General features: G+C 51.6%; 1 protein-coding gene across 20 annotated transcripts in view; it reads right to left on the bottom strand.

Moving 5' to 3' along the window:
- The window catches only part of CACNA1B (calcium voltage-gated channel subunit alpha1 B), a 193118-nt gene that overhangs the window by 123514 nt on the left and 45509 nt on the right, over nucleotides 1-24095 (bottom strand). For 15 of the 20 annotated variants that reach the window (XM_045470209.1, XM_045470208.1, XM_045470226.1 and 12 more), the window contains 5 exons: nucleotides 17754-17857; nucleotides 14629-14744; nucleotides 13886-13942; nucleotides 12713-12805; nucleotides 4241-4450 (listed from right to left, as the gene is read on the bottom strand). In XM_045470209.1, coding sequence (XP_045326165.1) covers nucleotides 4241-4450; nucleotides 12713-12805; nucleotides 13886-13942; nucleotides 14629-14744; nucleotides 17754-17857 — 580 coding nt within the window. The remainder of the gene's footprint in view (nucleotides 1-4240; nucleotides 4451-12712; nucleotides 12806-13885; nucleotides 13943-14628; nucleotides 14745-17753; nucleotides 17858-24095) is intronic. The other 5 variants (XM_045470210.1, XM_045470221.1, XM_045470222.1 and 2 more) reach the window with 1 other exon arrangement.

The raw sequence follows: 24095 nt of genomic DNA, 5'->3' as shown, positions 1-24095 counted from the left end.
TGTCTACAGCACACAAAGACAGCCTCCACAAGAGGAGAGATCCTGGGATGGGGCTCAGGAGTGAGTTCTCGGGCCACACAGTACTCCCCAGAGGGTCCCCATGGAGAAGCTGGATGCCTTCAGGCTTGCTCCCCACCCCATGTTCTGATCACAGTGGAGCCCCTCAGCCTCCTCATCAGAATCACCCTGTCTTTCCGGAAGGACTTTCCCGACACCTCCCTCAGGGTCCCTGCGTCATCTTATTTGGTTTTAACTTTGTTCATGTGCTCACCTGCCACCTGAGCATCCCCAGGCCTGGCCAGCATGAGGCTCCCAGGAGGCGCCAACGCTTGCTGGGGGCCTGGAGGATGTCACCCCCTCAGTCTCTGAGTCCCACAGAGGCTCCCATGGGTGGCGCGCCTTCCTTCAGGCTGGGCCCCACTGCAGCAGCAGCAAGCAGGGCCTGCCCCAGCCCAGGAGTCCCGCCGCCAGCTCTGCTGACCTTTAAGGGCCACACTGGCCATGAGGGCCATGCTGAGAATCCCAGGCACACAGACAAGACACAACTCCTAACCCAGCCTGAGCAACAGGCAGTGTCAGAGCAATAAACAACAGGCAGTCAGGAAGCTCCACAAGGCCACAGACAAGAGCCGCAGCCAGGCTCTGCCACTGGCCAAACCAGTAATTCCAGACGGCAGAACAAGGTCACTGTCTTTGATCTTCCTCCCCGAGTGCAGTCACTGGAGAGTGACCAGCCCAGCATTCCTGGGGCCTCTGGCACCCAGACTGGTCGGAAGACTGGACCTCAAGCAGCTCTTGATAAAACACAACAGAAGACGGGACCAACACCTCCTGCCTACGGGCACTGGCATCTGCTCTCCTCCACAGCTCTCTGTCAAGTGCTACACTATACAGCTCCAGACGCCTCAGTCAGGGCCAGATGGGCAACAGCCCAGACTCTGGAGGAACAGAGATACCGGCCCCACTGCCCGCAGAGAGATACGCAATGGCCCGCATGGCCCGCATGGCCCGCATGGCCCGCATGGCCCGAGGTTTCAGGTAGGGAACCACCTTCCATGGCTTGAGTACATGGGTAATCAGCTCCTGTAAGCAACTCACCACAAGAAGCGTGGCCTCTGAAGCCAGCCAAAAAATCCCCAAGGCACCCCAGCCAGGCACGGGATGAGTAATGAGAAGGCAAAGCTGACCCCCTGGAGAAGCCAAGAAGCCAGTGTCACAGGTGTGGATGCCCGCTGACCTAAGCAGAAGAACCCACCTCAGCCAGGCCTGAATGACTGACGCCTGGTCCTGGCTGTGCAGAGCTGCAGGTGTGAGGGGCGGGAGGGAGCTACCCTGCCCCCAAGTCCAGCTCGGAATGCCACAGCAACCTGCAAAGATCCAAGGCCACCGAGCCCCAGAGCCCCTCCACAAGGGTCACAAAGGCACCTGCCCCTGCCCCTGCCTCTTGGGGCACCCCACAAAAAGAGGTCAGGGCCTGGAAGAAGAGGCCACAGAGATGGGACTTCCAGCTGCCCACACGACAGACCTTGGAGCTACAGCTGCCCAGGCACTGATCTTGCTCCCAGCAGACCCAAGTGAGGGCACTGCAAGGAACTAGCACGGAACCTGACAATGGCGAGGCTTTTTCAGAGAAAGGGAGCAACTGGGCACAGAAACCCCCAACGTCCTGCTTGCCCTTTCGCTCGCCTGAGGAGCAGACCCACCGACTTCATAGGCTCAGCCTCCCCTCTGAGGCCAAGAAAGGGTGTTCAGCCGTTCACTCCAGAATCATTCATTCAACTAACAGGCACTGGTGCTGCTTTGAGCTTGCAGAGGAGACAGAGTTGACCCCTCTCTCCAGGAGTTCACACCACAAAGGGGAGCAGAGGCAGAGAATTTGAACAGTGTTCTATGTCATAATAAGAGGACAGTGTGCTGGGACCACAGAGGGACATTGGAGAGGGAGGTCAAGAGGGTCTTGTGAGACCAGGGGGCTCACAGGATGACAAAGCCCAACAGCCAGCTACAGAGTTGAGCATGGCAGGACTTCCTTCCCTCCTCACCATTCAAGCCTCAGTCTCGGGGGGCCTGGTGGCACACCGGGGGTGGCTCCCGAGTGGACCGACAGCCAAGGTGCACAGAACCCACGCTCTTCAGGGTAGCTCGTTTCAGGCCAGAGCCCCCTAGGGAGCTTCAAGGGAGCCAGTCCTGGTGGGGACCCCCTCTACCTCTGCCTTGCCTCTTGCAAGACCTGCCCTACCTGGCTGGGTCAGCCTTCCTCAGCGCCAGCCCAGCCACCCAGAACAGAGTGCAGGGCACTGAGCAGAGGTGTGCAGGCCCTAGCACACCCCCACTGCTCCCGCCAGCCATTTCCCCTAGGTAATGCCAAGGGACTCAGAAACTCCCAGGGAGCCACAGAGCAGGCAAAGCAGCAAGGGGGAAGATTCTCGGCCAGGGATGCCTGTGGCCTGGACCAGCACCTAGACACTCTCAGCCCTGTGCTCCTGCACAGCAGACACACGACCAGGCCGTGATGGCTGCCTCCTGCCCACGCGGGGGGCAGATCCCACAACACTGACTAGGCACCACCAGCTTCTTCCATGGGAAAGAAAGGCCTGGCTAAGAAGACCCAGGGAACAGCTGCACTGCTGGCCAAGTTAAGAGGAAGCCCCATCTCCCTGGGTCCCTACCCAACCCCCAAGGGTGAGGAAACTTCATCCTGAGGTGATACCAAGGGAAATACTGACCTCGGTCCCAAGCAAAGTCCCAAGACACCAAACTACAGGCCCCAGGATACATGAATTAGGGGCCACAGCGGGCAGTTCCATGCACACAAACTGCTTCTTTTTCTTCTTTTTTTTTTTAATTTATTTTCGAGAGAGAGAGAGGAAGGGAAAGGGGCAGAGGAACAGAGAGAGAATCTTAAGCAGGCTCCACACGTAGCACAGAACCCAACTTGGGACTCAGTCTCATGACCGTGAGATCATGACCTGAGCCAAAATCAAGAGTCTGACGCTTAACCGACTGGGCCGCCCAGGCGCCTCCACAAACTGCATCTGAACTTCACTCCCGGGGACCTGGCCCAGACTGTGTGCTAGAAGCTCACGGGGCCCCTTGTGCTTCTGCTGCCTCTGTGCTCTTCCCCATTACACAACAGGAGAGTTCAGTACAAGTTTGGGAAACTATAGCCTAGTGTCCCACCCCAACAGCCACCCCCACCCATATTTTCAAGTGGCCTGTGGAGCCATCAGAGTCTAGAGCTCGTAAGGACCCTTCCAGAACTGCCCAAGCTCCTGCTTAAAACTGACCGGCCTCGGTGGTCTGAGAGAGGGGAATGTGGCTGGTGCACCAGGGGCCAGGAGGGATCCAGGAGGGTTCTTCTCTGGGAAAAAGATGGTCTTGCCACCCCACCTCAGGGTGGCTTCAGGCATACAGGGCTCCCGTGGCAAGAGCAAGGCCCTTGTGGAAGCCCCAAACAGGCCCTGTGCCCAGATCAGCCCCAGATACCAGGCAGGGTGGGTGCCAGGGAACAAGAAAGTGGGGGCTCTAACCGGAAGACAGAAACCACTGGAGAGTCCTCATCTTTAGAGCCCTTGTGAAGTGAGACGACAGACCGAGACTAGGCTCCCCGTGGCCTGCAGAGCCCTAGGGTATGAAGGGTTGGTCCTGGAAGGTCAGCCCTGGTCCCTGGAGAGGGGCAAAGGGCCTCAACCACCCCAGCCACCTTCCTCCTTTACTCCTTGGAACAGTAGCCAGGGCCAGGTAGTCATGACTCAGACTCATGGTCTGTCCGTAGGCCCACAGGTAAGTCAGCCGTGGTCACAGACACACTCAGAGGCAAAAAGCAAAAAGCGAAATGAAAACAGCCAAAAGAGCCCTAGAAGCCTGGACTCTCTCCTCAGGAGTCCAGGGAGCGAGCTGCAGCCTCACGCCAGATTGGAATGAGGGGCCAAGTGCCCTGTTCCATGGGTCTGAAGCCCTCCCGAGGGAGGACACAGGGCCATCCACCCACCACACCGACCTCCCCCCAGGGTGCCCTGGACCCTCACCATTGCCCACCACACTGACAGATGAGCTAGGCCTCCTGGAACCTGGGATGGGGAGCTCAGGCCCCAGCAGATGCCCTTGGGGCACTTTGGTCTGTGCAGGGGTCCTACCCAGGGCATTCCAAGGCAAAAGGCTGTGAACCGGGATTTCCAGGCTGCAGACCAGAGGTGGTTCGGGAAGAGGTGAGGGGGAGGCCCAGGCTGCAGCTACGTACACAGCGCCGTGGTGAGCCGCTGCGGCTGGTTGTAGTGAACCATGGCCACGCACAGCGTATTCAGGGCCACCACACACAGCACCACCCAGTAGAAGCTCTGTGCCTTCACCATGCGGCGGATGAAGAACCGGAACATCTTCTCCTTCCTACGGAAGTATGACGAACTCTCTGTCTTCCCACTCTTGAGGCTGGCGCGGGCGAAGGGGGATCCTGGGGGAACAAGGAGCTCACTGAGGACATGCAGAGACCACCAGACCCCCAGACACGCTCTCCTTCCATGGATGTGTGCCCCACGGACGCAGCCTCGAGGACACGCTTCCCCTCCCATCTCAAACTTGTATCTCCCACAGGAAAACATCTTCAAGGACACCTGCCCCAGCCCAGACCTAGCCAGAGGCCCCGGTTCTGATCACAGACACCATGGGTCAGACCCGGTGTGCTACCGACATTGAGCTAATTACCCCTGCGCCGCACCCGCCTGCACCAGGTCCGGACCCCACCCCCATTTCACAGATGGGGGAACCGAGAGCCTTGGTGGTCTCCATGGTTACCAGGCTCCAGATGGCCCCCAGCACCCCTCAGCCACCTTCCAGCAGCACAGCCCCAATGCCCTCAGGCCATCCCAACCCCTCCGGGGGCCTCACGGAGCCATGCGGCATCTGGCCCTCCCTCCTGCTTCAACTCAGGGATCGACAACCACCGGTTACCTATTTTTAAGTAACCTGGAACACAGTCAAGCTCCTTGGTTTGCGTCTGGTCCATGGCTGCTGTTCTGGTACAGAGGCAGAGTGAGTGTGTATGGCCCACAAAGCCCAACAAACTCTCCGGAGCATTTGCACACAAAGCTGGCATGGCTTTCCCCCATTTCCACACACACACCACCTCTGCTCTGCCATGACCTAAGCATGAAATGCCTCCCACTGCTGGTCTCTTTCCACAGTTGGCTGCTTCTCGGCTCCACGTCTGGACTTGGATGTCACCTCCACAGAACACCCTTCTCTGGGCACCCCATCTGAAATCAGCTCCCCGACAATAGTCACAACCGCGTACCAGCTGCCCCAGTATTGGCTTGTTGACCTGTTCTGCACCCGGCTCCCAGACCAGGCTGTAATCGCTGCGAGGACAGGCCCACAGGCTTTCACCTCGAAGCCCGTGCACCCCTTGATGAGCAAGTGAGCAGTCTTCGTGGGCGCTTACAGGCCGTGAGTGTGCATGTGCGCAGGGTCTGGCTGTGTCTCTGCAGTGCATCAGGTTCTCTTAGCTTTTGCAATAAGGGCCTGGGCACGTGTGAGCCTCCGATTGTTCAAAACCAGTCAGCTTGGGCATGGAGTCCCCGGGGAAGGGTATGGAGTGTGTGTTTGTCATGGGATGTTCTATATATTTGCGCATGTGTGTGTGCACACCCAGACCCTCAGCAGCACACTAACAGCATTATTAGGCTAGTGTTTTCTTGGATTCACTCAAATGAAGACAGGCCCTGAGGCCTCTGGAGACTTGCCTACAAACTGAGTGGTGGCATCAGGATGGGAGATGCTGTCACACGCAGCCCCAGACTCAGATGGAAGGGTCCACAGGCCAGGACCCATCAGCCAGCCTTTCAAGAAACCTCACAGGGCCCTTGTGGCAAATTCTTGGCACTCTGGATGCCACACCCCACCCAGACCATTGAAGGCCACTGCTCTATCACAGCCTCCTGGATAAGCCAGGACACAGCCTCCCAGTCCATTTCCAGACACTACACACCGGCCATTGCCAATTAGTGAGAGATAGCTCATTCAACAAAACCTCTTGGCCAGCCTCACTGAGGGCTGCAAAGTGCCAAGACCACAACCAGACACACCCGCTCCTTCCTCAAAAGCAGCAACAGGGCACGGAGGGAGGAAGGCAAGAGTAGTACAGACATGGAGAGACCTACACACAGGCAGAGCCACGCACAGAACTGTCCAGAGACCCACACAGGCAGATTCCCCCACCACTTCTTGAGTCGTTTAGAAGCAAAGTCACACACACACACACACACACACACACACACACACTGCACAGCACGCATCAACACCCTGAGCATCTCATTCTTGAAGACACTCCTAGGAACACACACAGGGCAACTCTGGGAAGGAGGGTAATGGGGACACGTGACTTGAGTGAACTGCTCTGTGCACACACATGTGGCCAGTGAGACAAGCAGCAAGTTCTCCAGGGGAGGGGCCATGGCCCCCACCTCCTGGCTCACTGGACCATGCCCAGCAAGAACCAATGAGCCCTTAACCATGCAAAAGCTTCATAGGAATGCTTCCTTGTCATAACTCCTGGCCCCCCCATCCTGCACCTGTGCCCACATGCAGACAACCACATACATCTTCACTCATCAAAGGAAAACCCACAAAGCGGTTTCCACAGCCACATGTGCACAAAACCACAGATCCCCAGTTGGCTCTTGAAGCCCCACCCATCCCTCCTCTAACACACAGTCCAAGGGACAGGGCAGGGAGCAGAAGCCCTAGCACTCTGGACATGAGGGACTGCCTTTCCGTTCCTAGGGAACCCTGGCAGCACCCAGGACAGAGACCAGCCAGCCTCTCATTTGGTCAGGGAACAGGGACACCCAGGCCACCACTATACAGGGCATGCTGTGCCTCAGGGAATTCTGGGCCCTGGGTCTCTGAAGACAAGGGCACAGGCCCCGGAAGACAGTATTCTCAGCGAGAAGCTACCACCGTGTGTTCAGGTCAGCTCTGGACAGTGACTCCGGCCCAGGTCTTTGGTAAAAGCAGGGGTCTGCAGTGAGCACGGACACGTGCCAAATCCAGAATCACAGCTCTGGGAGGGGAAAAGCATGAGAGACGAGGCTGCTTCTCTTCAGCACTCTGCATTTCCACGTTTAGCTTCATCAACACATATTCTTTATAACCAAAAGGCTTATTTCAAGGAACAAGAATCCGATCTCGTCAAGCTAGGGGAAATCGAGAATTAAATTAACCTGCAAATGACGTCACAGTTAAGCACTCGTGTGAACAATGCGTGACCACATACAATGTCTGCATTTCTTCCCATCATGCCCCAAAGGGAGTTCACTGTTAATAAAAAGTCTACGCCAGCCCTGCCTAACAGCCATTCCTTCCACAAACATGTACAGAGTTTTCGCGCCAGGCCCTGAGTGGCAGAGAGAAGACAGAACGACTAAGCTCTGTTCTCGCCCTTGGTGAGCCCACCAGAGGCCAGTGAAGGGACACAGGAGAAACGGCTTTGCTGTTGCATTCACCAGCACGGGGTAATGAAGGTGAGGTTCAACAACAAGCCATGAAAACACAAACCCCCATCACCCCTGCCCTAGGCACAGGGCCTTATACACGCCACACAGCCTGGAGAGTCCTCACTCGAAAATAGGAAACGGGGTTGGGGCGGGGGGGGGGCGGCGCCTGGGTGGCTCAGTCGGTTAAGCGGCCGACTTCGGCTCAGGTCATGATCTCGCGGTCCGTGAGTTCGAGCCCCGCGTCGGGCTCTGTGCTGACAGCTCGGAGCCTGGAGCCTGTTTCAGATTCTGTGTCTCCCTCTCTCTGACCCTCCCCTGTTCATGCTCTGTCTCTCTCTGTCTCAAAAAAATAAATAAACGTTAAAAAAAAAATTAAAAAAAAAAAAAAAGAAAATAGGAAACAGGGAACCTGGACCTCGCAGGCCATGTAGGAGTCAGGGCAACAACACGGGGCCTGGCACCTGGGCTCAGTCAACAGCAGCAGTGACAGCGGATGGAGGGGTGACAAGCCCAGCACGTAAGACACAGCCATCCTCAGCACACAGGGAGGGACAAAGGGGGTGCTGGGCACCAGGAGACCCATGGCTTCTTCCACCCTGTGAAGCCCCACGCCCAAACGTGCTGAGGCCTGAGGCCTGAGGCACGTGATCCTTCGGCCCTGCAAGATACCCAGGAGGAGAAATCGGGAGAATCCCAAGGGCTTGTGTGCGGCACCAAACCAATCACGATAAAAGTAAAAGAGAGAAACTTCTTGGAGAAAAAATAAAATCCCCTTCAGCAGATGAAAGGAAAGGAGGTTCACTCTTAAAGCCCAGACGAGTAGCCTGGAGGGTGCAGCACAAGTGGGTTTTAACCGAGGGGAGAAACCTCGAGGGGCAGAGCACGGACGACGGGGAGTCGGGACACAAAACGAGCACGGCGAGGAGACGAAGTCATTGCACACATGGAAAGAAGAAGCCTCGGTGAAGGAAGGCCTGAGCCCACAGCGGAAAAGTCCACCAGGCCTGATGCTGGGCAGAGAAGGAACTTCTGACCCAGGACGAGAGTTCCAGCCCCCCGAGGCTACATCTGCACAGGGAAAGAAGGGGACAGGGCGATACCACAGAGCAGCAGGAGGAGCCATTAAACAGGCCTCCCTCACAAGGGTCCCCCCCCCCCCAACACACACATGCCTCGGGGAAGCAGGCCAAGCACAGGACAGAGAGGAAGCAGAGACAGGTCTATGGGGTAGTGGCTGGAGGACGGCTGAAAGCAAACCCACCTCTGGGAATGTGCTAAGCAGCTGGGGTGACCACGGGACTAATGACAGCCTAGGGCTACAAACACCAAAGTTCTCTAAACCAGGAGTTGGCAGGGAGAAGAGGAAAACACTGCAAAGGTCACATCTTCTTGACCTTCGGGGCCAATAGGGGCAGGGAGATGGCAAATACAGCAATTTCCTCACGGAAATGATGCATCTCAGTGGTAAGGATGGTAAAAATAAATAAATAAGTAAAAATAAAAAACAGGCTAAAATAGTAAAGAAGCATGGTTCTAATTATGAGAGCAGGGGAGGGGAGACGGCTGTTTGTGGGTTAGAAAAGTGAGAAATTTGTGGGGAGCGAAGCAGATTCCCAGACACCTTTTGAGAGTGAAGAAAAGAAACCACGATGGAAAAGCCCATAAAAGGAGGCCATCACAGCAAAGCCGTATGCAGGGGCGGGGCACCGCCTTCAGTGCCTTTGCGGGTAAAGAAGAAAGGAAAAAGAAACAGTTACACATTTTCAGAAATTAGGAAGGCAATAATATGTAAATCAAAATACTATACAAAGATAATAAAAATACAAAAGAAAGTCATGACATTTAAAACAAAAAGAAAATAGAAAAAAAGAAATCGAAACCAGGCTTATTTTAAATGATCATTAATACATATTCACCCCACACAATCCAAATTAATAAAACGGAAGGCAAAGATAAATGTTCCAACAACCAGAAAAAGCAGAAGCAGAGTCCGCAGGATGTAAGCCGGCTTCAAGGGCCTAAACACCCTCACAGCGACTGTGCAACGTCTCCCGCCTGACTGCCTGACCGCCAGACCCCCACATACAGGTGCTACCTGACACCCCCACTGGCCCTCCAGCTGCTCCCCAGACTCTGGGAGTCCGCCCCCAGTGCCCCTCCTTGAGTCACATGGCCGCCCCGAGTCCTCTGACGCCCACATCCAGCTGGCCAGCAAATCCCGTGTGTTTGTCTTCAGAATGTATCCAGAATCTGGCCACTGCACACCTCCGTGGCGGCCACTGCCGGTCGGACCCCTACAGTGGCCTCTAGATGGGCCCGCATCTGGCCCTCCTGCACTTGAGGATCTCTTGCGCCCCAACTGGAGCAGGACAGCGACTCTGCTCTGCAAACCCGCCAGCAGCCACAGTCCTTGCTGGGCCCCGCCCTCTGCGACCCTGACCCTAACCCTGTGGCACTGCTCCCCCGAAACCCACACCGCTCCACTCCAGCCACACTGGCCTCCCAGACAGTCCCCACAAGGGCCACGCTCCTTCTGGCCTCAGGATCCTCTCACGTGTCGCCTGGACGTTCCCTTCCATGGGCCTGACTTCCTCACTTCCTTCAGCTTTTAATCGAAAGCGACCTTTCCAGGGAGGCCTTCTGTGGCCTTTCTCTTTAAAACTCCAAAACCGGGGCGCCTCGGTGGCGCAGTCGGTTAAGCGTCTGACTTCAGCCAGGTCACGATCTCGCGGTCCGGGAGTTCGAGCCCCGCGTCGGGCTCTGGGCTGATGGCTCGGAGCCTGGAGCCTGTTTCCGGTTCTGTGTCTCCCTCTCTCTCTGCCCCTCCCCCGTTCATGCTCTGTCTCTCTCTGTCCCAAAAATAAATAAACGCTGAAAAAAAAAAATTTTTTTAAACTCCAAAACCCCCGAACCCTCCAAGCCCCCACCCTTCTCGATTTTTTCCTTTTCCAGAGGTGGCGCTGACATGCTGTGTGCTCTTCCTATTCTACTGCCTGTGGTCTGATGCCACAGCCGGGCTAGAAAAAGCAGAAGATGAAGGGGCTTCATCATTTTGTTCAGTGCTATAGCCCCGGAGCCGTGAGCAGTTACTTGCACGTCAGGGGCACTTGATAAATTTCTGCTGAGTGAATGAACAAAGGGCTGAATACAGGAGAGATGAAAAGAACTGTAAGAGAAACTACAGGCAACTCTATAGAAACAAGTTGGAAACGCTGAGAAAATGTAAGAGTTCCTCGTAAGGCTTCATTGAGAAAACTGGTCCTAGTTCTTTTTATTTCTTTACTAGATGGGTTCACAGTTTTATCTCTACCCTTGAAGAACGGGTACTTTAGGTGTTGTTAAATTATTTTAAACTGTAGACTTTAAAGAATCAGAATAAAAACTCTAAGTAAAATAGGAATAAAGGGGACTATTTAAATACAACATTCATGTGATAAATTTGTAAAAACTGTAACAAAACTCAGATCCACAACACACATCAGTCTCTTATTAACTAGCAAACACAAACCACCCAACGGAAAAATGGACGGGTATATGAAGACTCACCAAAACCCAAATTCAAATCAGAAGCAAACATTTTTAAAAAGGAGCTCAAAATCGTTAGTAATGAGTGAAATGAGAACGACAGCTCCAAGGAAACATCATCAAGTTGGCGTCAAGGTAAAGTCGAAAGTAGCTACGGCATGTAACTGGCGGGGGCACGTCTAGCAGGCCACGCGGTGCCCAGCTCCCAGAAATCTGCCTGCAGGGACAGAAGCACTGGAAAGGAAGGACGGTGGCTTATAGGGTTCTGTTCGGTGGCGCTGCTCATGATGAAGATAAAACAACCTAAAAATAAATGAATGGCCGTCAACAGAGAGCCCCTGAACAATTAGAGTGAACCCATACTGTGCAACACCATGCAGCCACTGACAAGACAGAATGAGAACTACACTGCAGAGGGGAGTGGTCTCCAGAGGGTATAGAAAAATTTGCATGAAAGCCTATCTGTAACATGAATAGATCCCAAAACTCTACATGTGTGTATGTGTGCATGTCTACATACATGTGTGTGTGATACAAATGTGTATTATATCTGATATGTGTGGAGAAACAGGGATAAATCCCAAGCTACTGACATGGGTTTACTGGGCTGTGTGGGGAAAAAAAAGAAAAGATAGATGATTGACAGATGATAGATTGATAGATACACAGATTGATTAACAGATAGATTACTGACAGATGATAGATAGATACTTAGATGACAGACACATTGATGGATGGATGGATAGATAGAGACACACAAGACAGACTGATTGACAGATAAATACACAAGTAACTTTCATCAAAGAGTTGTCTCATAGCCTGGAGCCTGCTTCTGATTCTGTGTCTCCCTTTTTCTGTTCCTCCCCTGCTCGCACTCTGTCTGCATGTCTCTCTAAGATAAATGCGCATTAAAATTTTTTTTTTAAAAAAAGAGTTGTGCCATAAATGCAAATAAATGCAACCACATAATGAGAAGCAGACCTCGGACTCGGGCCTGCTCACAGACAGCTGGAGACCAAGTCCGCCTGCAACCCCTTTGACTTGGTGCCTCAGTGAGAAGCTCACTGCCATGCAGGCCTGTCTCCGACCACCAAGGTGGAGGCCCTTGGCTCAGCCCTCTTCTGCTGCAGAATGCACAGTAACAGGGCATTTGGTGGGAAAAGGCCTGGGCACTTCTGGTACCAGACTGAGGAAGGGAACTAAAACAGCTGTGTGATAAAGCAACCAGAATCTCTCTTCTACCATTTGAGAAGAAGGGGATGAAGCCAGAGGCCCCAGGAGCGTGGAAGACAGACAGGGGCTGGGAAGAGAGACAGCCAGAACCTTTCGGTCGCCACGGTCAGTAACACACACGTAGCCCTTCAGCTACGGGGTGCGGCCCGAGGCTCTGTGTCCACGTTGGGGGTGGTAGAGCCGAGAGCAGCCGGGGCTACACCGACGGGAAAGGGCAGGAAGCACTGGGCAAACACACCGCTCACTCCACTGCCCGCACCAGGGGAAAAAATGCTGAGCACACAGCGGAGGGCAGAGGGCACTGTACCTCCTGCCATCAGGGTGGACACAGGAGTGTGCGCGGTAGGGAAGGAAGGGAAGGAGGGTGGCCCCAGAGGGCTGGGGGGCCCAGGGGACAGGCCGGAAGCTAGGGGAATTCCTGTACCCGCTCACAGGACAGGCCAGGAGGAACCAAAGAGACTCACCAACGGCACAGAGGTCTGCAAACCGGTCCTCCCCCTCCTCGGCATGGATCAGGTCATTCCGGCTCTTCTTGGTGGCTGCTCTCTTCAACACTGCTTTAAACAAGGGGAGGGGGAGGGGACTGCCTCAGGGCGGGGGTGCATCTCAGCCGAGCCTGCGACCATCTTCCTGGGGATCTCCTATCCTGGCCCCTGTGGGCCCCTCTCAGTCTTCAGAGCACAGGGGACAAGGAATCGTGAGGGGAGTGCCACTTTCCCTTTTCTCCACGATGATGTCAGTGGGGAAGGCCTGGCTACCAGGGAGACCAGGAGACGTCTGTAAGGACAAGGCCAGGACGGTGGCCCACTGCCAAGCAGCCCGCTCTGGGGCCAGAGAGATCAGTCAGGTCTGCAGAGGGGCCAGCACAGACATGCGCAGAGCCCCAGATGTGGGTCCAGCTGAGGCCGCAGGGGACACAGCCAAGCTCTCTGGCCCTCTCCTCAGCAGTGGGTGTGAAAACAGGACGACTGTCCTGCCACTGGGACTGTGCTAGTAGCCAGGCCAGTAACCATGGCCACTCTGGCCCTCATCCCGGCCCTAGCGGCCCCAGGCTGTGCTAAGAGGCTTTCCGTGGCAATCTGGGAGCCACATCACCCTGAGCTCTAGACACAGATGCAACTTGGTTTAAACCTGAACTTTAAAAGCTTCTAGAAGCAGCACAGTCCAATAGAACTTTCTATAATGGTGGAAATGATCTACATCTGTGCTGACCAGTACAGTAGCCTCCAGCCCCATATGTCTATTGAACGCTTGAGATATGGTGGGTGAGCCTGAGGAACAGGACTTTCACTTTTACTTCACTGCAGTGGACTTACGCATGAGCTTACACAGTCACATGTAAAGCGTCATGTTGGAGAACACAGCTCTCGGGTCCATACTGTGAGCACAGACTCCTCTGAGCCCCCGGGTGACACCTCGGCAGGTGTGCTATCTAAGCCCACCGCCAGCCACCTCCACTCGGGTCCATGGCACGCAACTGCCCGGGAGCATGCGGTGACCTCCAGAACGGGTCTGCCCAGGACCCTGCGGAAGGTGGCGGCCGTGCAGCTGCCGGCAGAACAACGGCAGACGGCACCACACGTGCAAGCATGCACACGCGGCTCGCCGGGCACGGAGTGCTAACAGTGGTCACCTACCATCCAGAGGGGACTTCTCCTCCGCATTCTTGTCCTCCTCAGCCAGCATGACTTCCTCTGCGAGTGAGACACAGCCTCAGCTGGGAGCCTCCCTGCCCCCCCCCCCCACCCCCTGCCCAGGGCTCAGTCCCCAGGAACACGGCAGAGTAAAGATGCGCCTCTGCTGCCGGACCCGCCTTCTCACCCTTATGACTCCAGAAGGCCGTGGGGCTCACGGCCGAGCTTTTCCTACTGAGACAGACACCCTTTATGTGTCCCCCACACGGTGCCCCATGAGGGGGGCCTGGCCTGTTCACATCACCCTCCCTTGAGGGCAGCCACCCCACTAGGTGAGTTCCTGGCCGAAGAGGCGCTTCAGGAGGCACAGCAGGCGCCCCATAGGCAGGAAAGAATGCTGGCCTGGGGCGGGGGCGGGGGAGGGAGGGAGGCAGTCAGAAACCCCAGGCTTGACAAAGCCCAGAGCCAGGGCGCAGAACACACTCAGGTCAAGGGAAGGGTGCTTGAGTCTGACAGGCAGAAACTAGCTCTAGGCTAGGCCATGCCAGAAGCCTCCGTTAAAAAGGCCAGTGTCTCCAGGGCCACATGGCTGCCCTGTGTCAGGACCCCGGGCCAGCTGGAGAATCCACTCCAACGCCTCAGCTCTCCTCAGCTCTCCGGGCTGGTCTCGTCCGGCCCAGGACTGGGGCTCCAGCCGCACTGACAGAGGACAGGCCAGGAGCAAGGCAGCAGCCCCTGGTTCTCACCAGCCTTGAAGATCCATTCCAGGTACCCATTGAGCTCCCGCTCAATCTGCTGCTGCCGGCGGAGCTTCAGGAAGGCCCGGCGGTTCTCGACCCTCTCACGCTCCTTGGCAAACTCTCTGCATTGTGCAGGGTCCACAAAAGGAAGCAGATCAGGTGAGTGTGAGCACATTCGCCCACCCCATGGGTGTGCAGACGCAGAGGCAAAGGGAACCAGGAAGAGGCTGGGACATGACATGCAGGTCACAGGCCGCCCTCCCAGGGAGCCTCACCACCACGGCCTCTTCCAACCTGAGCCCTCGGAGGGCCCAGGTGAACCCTCCTTCCTCAGACTCCTCCAGCACACAGGGACAGCACCGCAGTCCCCAGAGGGGGCTCCAGAGGGCAGGGACAATGCCACACCCCCTGCCCAGAGCAGGCCAAAGCACACCCCTCCCTCTGAGTGCCAGGCCCTGTCACCTGCCATCCTACGAAGAGCTTCTGGGCAAGAATTGCCCAAGAGGACTTACACTTTGTTTTTTCTGTTGGTTCAGACCCAGAGCCCTTACTAGGAGGGGATGGACAGACAGGAACAGGGCAAGAAGGGACCGGATAGGGCAAGCCAGAGACAAAAGGAGAACATTCTACAGCCCATGCAAGCCACCTCGGACAAACCTCTGCGGTCTGAGATGACCAGGAGAGAGATTTCTGCTCTCCTTACCCCTCAGCAGCCCAGCCCCAGGCTCCCAGCCAAGCTTGCAGCCTCACACTGCCAGAAGGAAGCCATTCACACGCAGGCACACAGGCACCCAGCGTACAGCCTTGCAAGCCGCTCAGCTCAGGCCTGGGGCAGGATCCAGGTCCCCAAAGGGCAGGCGGGCACAGCCCCACAGCAAAATAGCAATGTCTAATCTCAGGTGAGTAGTTGTTCCTCCTCCAAGAGAAGCAGCTTGGTGCGGTGAGCCTGGCAGGCCTGACTCCTGGCACATAGCCACAGCAGGAGAGAGAGCTCAGCTCTGGCCAGCACTGACCCAAACTCATGGCCAGTGTCCACCAGGGCCTGAGCTGTGGCCATCCTGGAAATGAGAGGAGCCAGCTCCTGCCTGGACCTCCCATCCCTCCCAAACCCTGAATTCGCAGGAATATAGGACCCCTCTCCTCCTCCTCCCCTCTCCCTTGGCCACGATGAGGGTAGGAGGGCCTGGGGTGCAGGGGTGGGGCAGTAACAACACTGCTTGAGTCAGTCTCAGAGCCACCAGTGAAAACTTGCTGCAGCAATCTAGGCCCTGCACACAGCAGCCACTTCTCAGATGGTAGCCAGCAGTAGGGCCTGCCTTCCTCAGGCATCAGTTCTAACTGCTAAGAAAAGCCACAAGAGGATTCACTGATCCTGCTCCTCTGGGAAGAAGAACGCGAGGCCGGTTGGCTCCAAGCCGGCTAATCCAGCAGCACTTGCCCAGACGTGGACTGGGCCCTGCAGGGCGAGCTTTCCCCAGGCCAGGCTGTACCAGGGGCATCTAACCACTGCTTCCATGGGCCCCACATGCTGTGCACTGACTGCTGGCTTTAGGGGCCCTGCCATCTCCAAGGAGAACCTGAAAGAGAACCCTGGGGTCCCTCCGCTTAGCCTGGATGACTGAGAGAGGGCTCAGCTGAGACTAATAAGGAAAACCATCTCATAGCATCCCATTCCCAGAGGCCAGGATGCACAGTCACAAAGGTCATGGCCCTGCTCAGTGAGGGGCCACACAGCCCCAATCCCTGAATTCTTCCTGCACGTTCTCCAGGGCAAGCTGCACAAAAAGCCAGACTGAGCAGGCTGCTCTCCCAACTCACCACGAACCCACTCATGTTCCTACCAGCCCCCACTGTGCACTGTCCTCAGCACAGAGCCCACGCTCCACACAAGCCTGCCGTCTGCCAGCTCAGCACCCTCTCCCCTCCACACCTTCTGGTTCCGGCTTTGAGCATCCCTGCACCCCTCTGTACCTCTGGGCCTCCACCCCAGCTCTTTTCTGCCTGGGAGACCTTCCTCCCTCCTTCATGGAGTTCATTCCTGGTCCCCCTTTGGGTCTCATTGGAAATGCCCCTTCCCTAGGTGGCTTCTCTGAGCTCCGGGCCTCCCCTGGCTTCCCCACCAACCCCGTTGAGCTCCGACCACGCAATCCCCTCACTAGACTAGAAGTTCTACATCCATTCCCCGTGCTGTGGGCTTGCCTGTCCTGTGCAAGTGCTTGAAAAGACATGCTAGTGACATATCCCTCAGGATAGGACCGAGGCCAAGGACACATTCCAGAGCCAGAGCACGCAGGCCTTGGCCCCTAACCACTGCCCTCTCAATGGCTGTTCCTTTCCCGGCCAGTAAGATAGCTGCCTCTTGGGTCCACCAGCCTCTCCCCCGGCCTCCCTCAGGAACCCTGGGCCTGAGCAGGAACCTTCAGGGTGGGCAGGGAGGAGATGTTCTCGAGTCTTATAGGAGGTATGACACCAAGGTAGGGGCAGAGAGCAGGCCAGGCCTTCCCAACACAGGTTCCTCAGCCTGGTAGAAGTTTAAGGAGCCTTAAACACCAGCCCCATCTGTGCCCCTAAGCACAAAGCATTTCTGTAGCCATTGGTCCATACCACAGGAGGGTACCGTGTGCCACATCTCACTGCAATGTGGAGTCAGGAAGCACTTTTCTTCAGGAAGGACTCCTAGCCCCACCCTCCCTTGCTCTCTACTGGAGGAGTTCAGCACAGAAAGGTGTCTGGAGAGGAGGAGCAAGCCAGGGGTCAAGGCTATGCTGGAGAGCCTGGTGACCACTCTAGCCAGGATACAGGGCTGCTCCATCACTCTCCACTCCCAGAAACCCCACCACAGACCCAGCTGAGATGCAGCAGCAGCCCCTCCCCCATCATCAGAGCCAGGTGAAGGCCAAAGGTGGGACAGACGTAAGGAGGCCAGGGCCAGACGACGGTCAAGGCAGAGGTCAGGATGGCAGCACAAAGGAAAGGCTGGCCAGAGCTCAGTATGCTGGGAGTGACCACCACAGAGGGTGGCCATGAGGCCTTTCCCATGTCACACAGGCCCATATCTGACCCCACCATCTGTCCCCTTAGCCTGAGAACACGGAGGGGCAGGTGGCACCCAAGCCCATGTGGCCTCTTACCCTGAGAGCACACCCAACACCAGGTTGAGCATGAAGAAGGAGCCGATGATGATGAGAGGGATGAAGTAGAGCCAGTTCCAGGTGTTGCCGGCTGCATCATTTGTCTGGAAGCAAGGGGGAGATGAGGAGAAACAGGCGGACAAGACACACAGCCCTGGCTACAGAAGTGCCCCTGACCCTGCCTCGAACACCTGGCATGGCCTAGGCAGGGAGAGTTCAGGTGGTGGGAGGTCCAGACAGGGGGAGTCCGGGAAGGACCCACATCAGACTTGCCTGCCTTTGCCCCACAGAGCTTTCACGGGAACTGCAGCTCTCAAAAGACCAAGGACACTTAGCACTACTGATCACTGCCCAGCAATGCCGAAAAGCCAAGGAGTAGTTCCAGGGAGCCAAAGGGTCCCAGGATACCTTGAAGGCTGCATGCCAGCCTCTGCTTGGACAACTCCCGTATTCTTCCCAGGCTGCTGGACATACCAGTCAGCTCCAAAGACATTTCTCCTGAATGGAGCCCACGGGCCCTAGGCTCAAGTCTGATCTTCTGTCTGTAGCAGCTTTTGCAGCAGCTCAGAGGCAGTGAGCCGCATGCCACATTTCCCCCTGATCGAGAGCAAGTCCACAAATCCCCAGGGAACAGTCCTTACCATGTGCCTGGTTTAAGCCACAAGCCAGCACTCAGGCATAATCTAAAAACTGAATGCAAAGAAGGACATCTCTCCTAGACCTTTTGACTTTTATAGCTTGGTCTCACAACACAGTACCAAAAGTGTCCAGTTTTCAACTGAAACTCATTTGCCATGCCAAGAACCAGGGAAAGCACAAACTGAATGGAAAAAAAGATCGATAGATTTTCAATAGATGCTGTGATGGTTAATTTTATGTGTCAACCTTGACTGGGCCATGGAGTCCCTAGATATTCAGTCAAACATTATTCCGGGTGTTTCTGTAAATGTGTTTGGGAGGAGATTAACATTTTAATTGATAGAGTAAAGCAGATTGCCTTCCATAATGTGGTGGACCTCATCCAATCAGTTGAAGGTCTGAAGAGAACAAAAAGACCAACCCTCCTCCAAGTAAAAGGGAATTCTCTAGTAGACTGCCTTCAGACTTCATCTGCACCATTGGCTCTACTGGGTTTCCACCTGCTGGGTTTCAGACTGGAATTGTACCACCATCTCTCCTGGGTCTTGAACCTGCCAGCTCAAACTGCAGACTTGGACTTGCCAGCCTTCATAGTCACAAGAGCCAATTCCCAATTAGAAATTAATCAATCTTTCTCTCTTCACATATATCTGTATACACACATACATACACATCCTACTGGTTCTATATTTCTGGAGAACTCTGACTGATACAGATTGCCAACACTAAGATGACAGAGACAATAAAAGTACCTGACAAATATTTTAAAGCAGCTGTTATAAAAATACTTCAGAGAACAATCATGGGCACACTCGAAACACACTCAAAAACAGAAAGTCTCAACAAAAAACTAGTGTCAGCAAACAAGTAGAAGATATAAAGAAGAACCAAATGGAAAACTTAGAACTGAAAACAACAATAATCAAAATTAAAATATAAATGGAAGGCATAATAACAGAATAGAGCAGACAGGGGAAAGAATAAGTGAAGAGTAAAAAAGAGAAACAGAAGTTACCCAGTCTGATAAACAGAAAGAAACCAGACTTCAAAAACAAACAAGAAGGGGCACCTGGGTGGCTCAGTCGGTTGGGCATCCGACTTCGGCTCAGGTCATAATCTCACGGTTCTTGAGTTCAAGCCCCGCATCAGGCTCTGTGCTAATATCTCAGAGCCTGGAGCCTGCTTTGGATTCTGTGTCTCCCTCTCTCCCTGCCCCTCTTCCACTCACTCTGCCTCTCTCTCTCTCTCAAAAATAAATAAACATTAAAAAAAAATTAAAAGAAAAAAAACAGAACAGAGCCTAAAGAACCTGTGGGACTGTAACAACAGACCTAATGTTCATGTCATCAGGAAAGCAAAATACAGGAGTGTCCGGTATGCTGGTAGTGACCACCATGCATTCACTGAGGCTGAAAAGTGTTCAAAAAAATAACACCTGAAAACTTCTTAAATTTGTCAAGAGACATAAACCTACAGATTCAAGAAGCTAAACAAACACCAAATAAGATAAATTCAGGCCACCTGGATGGTTCAGTTGGTTTCAGCTCAGGTCGTGGTCCCAGGGTCATGGGATCGAGCCCTGTGACAGGCTTCATGCTGAGTGTGGAGCCTGCTTAAGATTCTCTCTCCCTCTCCCTCTGCCCCTCCCCTGCTGTGTGTGTGCATGCACAAACACACTCTCTCTCTCTCTCACTCTGTCTCTGTCTCTGAAATAAAAAATAAATATAAAAAATAAAATAAGATAAACCCAAAGAAATCCACAACATGACATATCATAGTCAAATTTAAGAAAACTAAAGACAATCAAAAGAGAAATGACACCTTACTTTTAGGTGGAAAACAATTCTAAATAGTCCTTGGGTCAAAGAAGAAGTCTCAAGGGAAATATAAAAATACACTGAACTGAATGAAAATAAAAATACAATGTGTCAAATTTGAAGGGCACAGCTAATGCAGTGCCAAGAGGGAAATTTGTATCACTAAATAAAATACATACATTATGAAAGAGTAATCAAATCAATAACCAAATCAATCAAATCAATAATCTAAACTTCCACCTCAAGCTGCTAGAAAAAAAAAGAGCAACATAAACCCAAAGGAAACGTAAGCAAGTAAATAATAATGATAAGAGCATAAATCAACAAAATTGAAAATAAAAACTATAGAAAAAAGTCAATTTTTTAACTTGGTTCTTTGAAAAAAAATCAGTTACATTGACATACCTCTAACAATACTGACCAAGAAAAAAGGACAGAAGACACGTTATCAATTTTATGAATGAAACAGGGGATATCACTACAGACCCAGCAAACATCAAAAGGTTAATGAAGGAATACCACAAACAACTCTACATACATTCACTAACAAGGATGAAATGGACCAAGTTCTCAAAAAACACAAACTACCACAACTCATCCAATATAAAATAGTTAAATTTAATAGAGCTATAATTATTAAGGAAAGCGAAATTGTAATTTTAAAAATTTCCCCCTAAAAAGGATAGATATATTGATCAATGGAATAAAATTGATGATCTAGAAATAAACCCTTACATTTATCATCAATTGATTTTTTAACAATGGTACCAAGAAATTCAATGGGGGAAAGAACAGTCTATTCAACAACTGGATATCCACATGCAAAGAATGATGCTGAGTCCCTACCTCACATCACATACAAAAAGTAAAATGTATCATAGACCTAAATATGAGAACAAAAATTAGAAAACTCTTAAAAGAAAATATAGGAATAAATCTTCACAACTTTGAATTTGGTAATGAATTCTCAGCTGTAACACCAAAAGCACAATGATGAAAATAAAAATAGAAAAATTGGACTTCATCAAAATAAAAATCGTTGGTACTTCAAATGACACCATCAAGAAAGTGACAAGACAATGCGCAAAATGTAAGAAATATTTACAAATCATATATCTGATAAGGGTCTAGCATCCATAATAGATACAGAAAAATTACTGGCCAATAATAAAATGACAAATTAACCAATTTTAAAATGGGAAAATGATCTGAATACACATTTCTCCAAAGAAGACATATAAATGGTGTAATAAGCACATAAAAGATGCTCAATATCATAAGTCATTAGGGAAATGCAAATCAAAGCCAAAATGAAATACCACTTCCTTTCATGGTTGCTTGATTAAATTTAAAATTAAATTTTAACAAGAAACAATAGGTGTTGTTGAGGATGTGGAGAAAAAGGAACACTCATGCACTGTTAGTGGGAATGCAAACTGGTGCAGCCACTCTGGAAAACAGTATGTTTTCTCAAAAAGTTAAAAATAGAACTACCCTGGGGCGCCTGGGTGGCTTAGTCGGTTAAGCGTCCAACTTTGGCTCAGGTCACGACTCATGGCTCGTGAGTTCGACCCCCGTGACTGCCTCTGTGCTGACAGCTCAGAGCCTGGAGCCTGCTTCGGATTCTGTGTCTCCCTCTCTCTCTGCCCCTCCCCCACTCATGCTCTGTCTCTCTCTATCTCTCAAAAATAAATACATGTTAAAATTTTTTTTTTTTTTTTTTTTTTTTAACTAGAACTACCCTACAATCCAGGAATCACACTACCGGGTATTTACCCAAAGAATACAAGAACACTAATTCAAAGGGATACATTCACTCCTATGTTTACAGCAGCATTATTTACAACATCTAAGATATGAAAACAGCCCAAATGCCCACTGATTGATGAATGGATAAAGAAGATATATAAATATACATTTATATGTAAATGTATTTATGTATATACACATATACACACACATACATACATACATATATACATTCAGCCACAAATAAAAGAATGAAATCTTGAGGCGCCTCGGTGACTCAGTCAGTTAAGCATCTGACTCTTGATTTGGGCTCAGATCATGATCTCACAAGTTTGTGAGTTCAAGCTCCATGTTGGGCTCTGTGCTGACAGCTCAGAGCCTGGAGCCTGCTTCAGATTCTGTCTCCCTCTCTCTCTGTCCCTCCTCAGCTCGTGCTCTGGCTCTCTCTCCTTCTCAAAAATAATAAATAAACATTGAAAACATTTAAGAAGGAAATCTCTAGACCCAGATTGTAGAATTCTACCAATTCTCAAAAAAAGAATTAATACCACATACACAAATCTCTTCTAGAAAATGAGAAAGGAAGAACTACTTTCTAATTCGTTTTATAAAGCTTGTATTGCCTTCATACCAAAACCAGACAAACATAATTCAAACTAGAAGGAAATTACAGACCAAAAGCCCTCATGAATATGGGTGCCAAAACCCTTAATGAAACATTAACAAATTGATTTAAGCAATGTATAAAAATAATTATATACCATGACCATGTGGAGTTTGTTCTAGGGATGCCAAGCCGTTTCAAAATTCAAAAGCCAATCAATGTAATCCACTGTATTAACAGACTAAAGGAAAAATCACATTATCATATGAATGCAAGAAAAGTATTTTGAAACATCCAACACCCATGCATGATAAACCCTCTCAGAAAGGTAGGTATAGGAGAACCCCCTCAGTTTGATAAAGGACATCCACAAAAAACAAAAAAATTGCAGTTAACGTTATACTTAGCAGTGAAAAACTCAATGCTTTTTTTGCTAAGATTGGGAGCACAGAAACATGTCTATTCTCTTATCTACCATAAAGTTGGAAGTTTCAGCCAGTGCAATAAGGCAAGGAAATAAAATAAAAGGCATACAAATCAGAAAGGAAGAAAGAGACTGTTCCTGTTTGCAGACAACACGTTTGTACAGGAAATCCCAAAGACTCTCCAAAACATCTCCTAGAATAAATAAGTAAATTCAGCAAGGTTGCAGGATATAAGATCAACATATAAAAATCATTTGCATTTCTTACAAAACATATGCAGGACTTGTATACTGAACTCCAAAGTGCTGATTAAAGGAATCAAAGATAATCTACATAAATGGAGAGATACACCATGTTCATGGACTAGAAAACCCAACATAGTAAAGATGTCGATTCTCCCAAATGGAACAAAATGGGAGTGATCAGTCTACCTGGTTTAAAAGATTTATTTTACAGTACAGCTGCAATAATGAAGATAATGTGGTATTCGTAGAGAGAGACACTCAGATCATGAGAACACAAATGGACCCACATAGGACGTCTGGCCGTCTCAGTCAGTGGAGCATGCGACTCTTGACCTCAGGGTTGTGAGTTCAAGCCCCACATTGGGTATGACCTTGTTTAAAAAAGGAAGGAAAAGAAAGACCCACACAACTACACCCAAATTTTTTAGCAGAGGTGCAAAAGTAATTCAATGGAGGAAATATAGCCTTTTCAACAAGGGTTGCTAGAGCAGCTGGAGATTCACAAGCCTCCAAAAAGTAAGGAAGGTAGGAAAGAAGAGAGGGAAGAAGGAAGGCGTGGAGAAGCAGGGGGAGTGAGAGAAGAATCTCAACCCAAACCTCATACTTTATTTTTTTTTATATTTATTTTTGAGGGGGGGGGGAGGGGCAGAGAGAGAGAGAGAGGGACAGAGGATCCAAAGAGGGCTCTGCACTGACAGCAGAGAGCCAGATGCGAGGCTTGAACTCATAAACCAGGAGATCATGACCTGAGCCAAAGTTGGATGCTTAACCAACTGAGCTACCCAGGCGCCCCTAGACCTCACACTTTATGCAAAAATTAACTCGAACTGGATCACAGACTTGCATGTAAAATGTAAAACAAT

This window comes from Leopardus geoffroyi, chromosome D4 (genome assembly GCF_018350155.1).
Source record: "Leopardus geoffroyi isolate Oge1 chromosome D4, O.geoffroyi_Oge1_pat1.0, whole genome shotgun sequence".
NCBI lineage: Eukaryota > Metazoa > Chordata > Mammalia > Carnivora > Felidae > Leopardus > Leopardus geoffroyi.
This window is presented reverse-complemented; position numbering and strand designations above follow the sequence as displayed.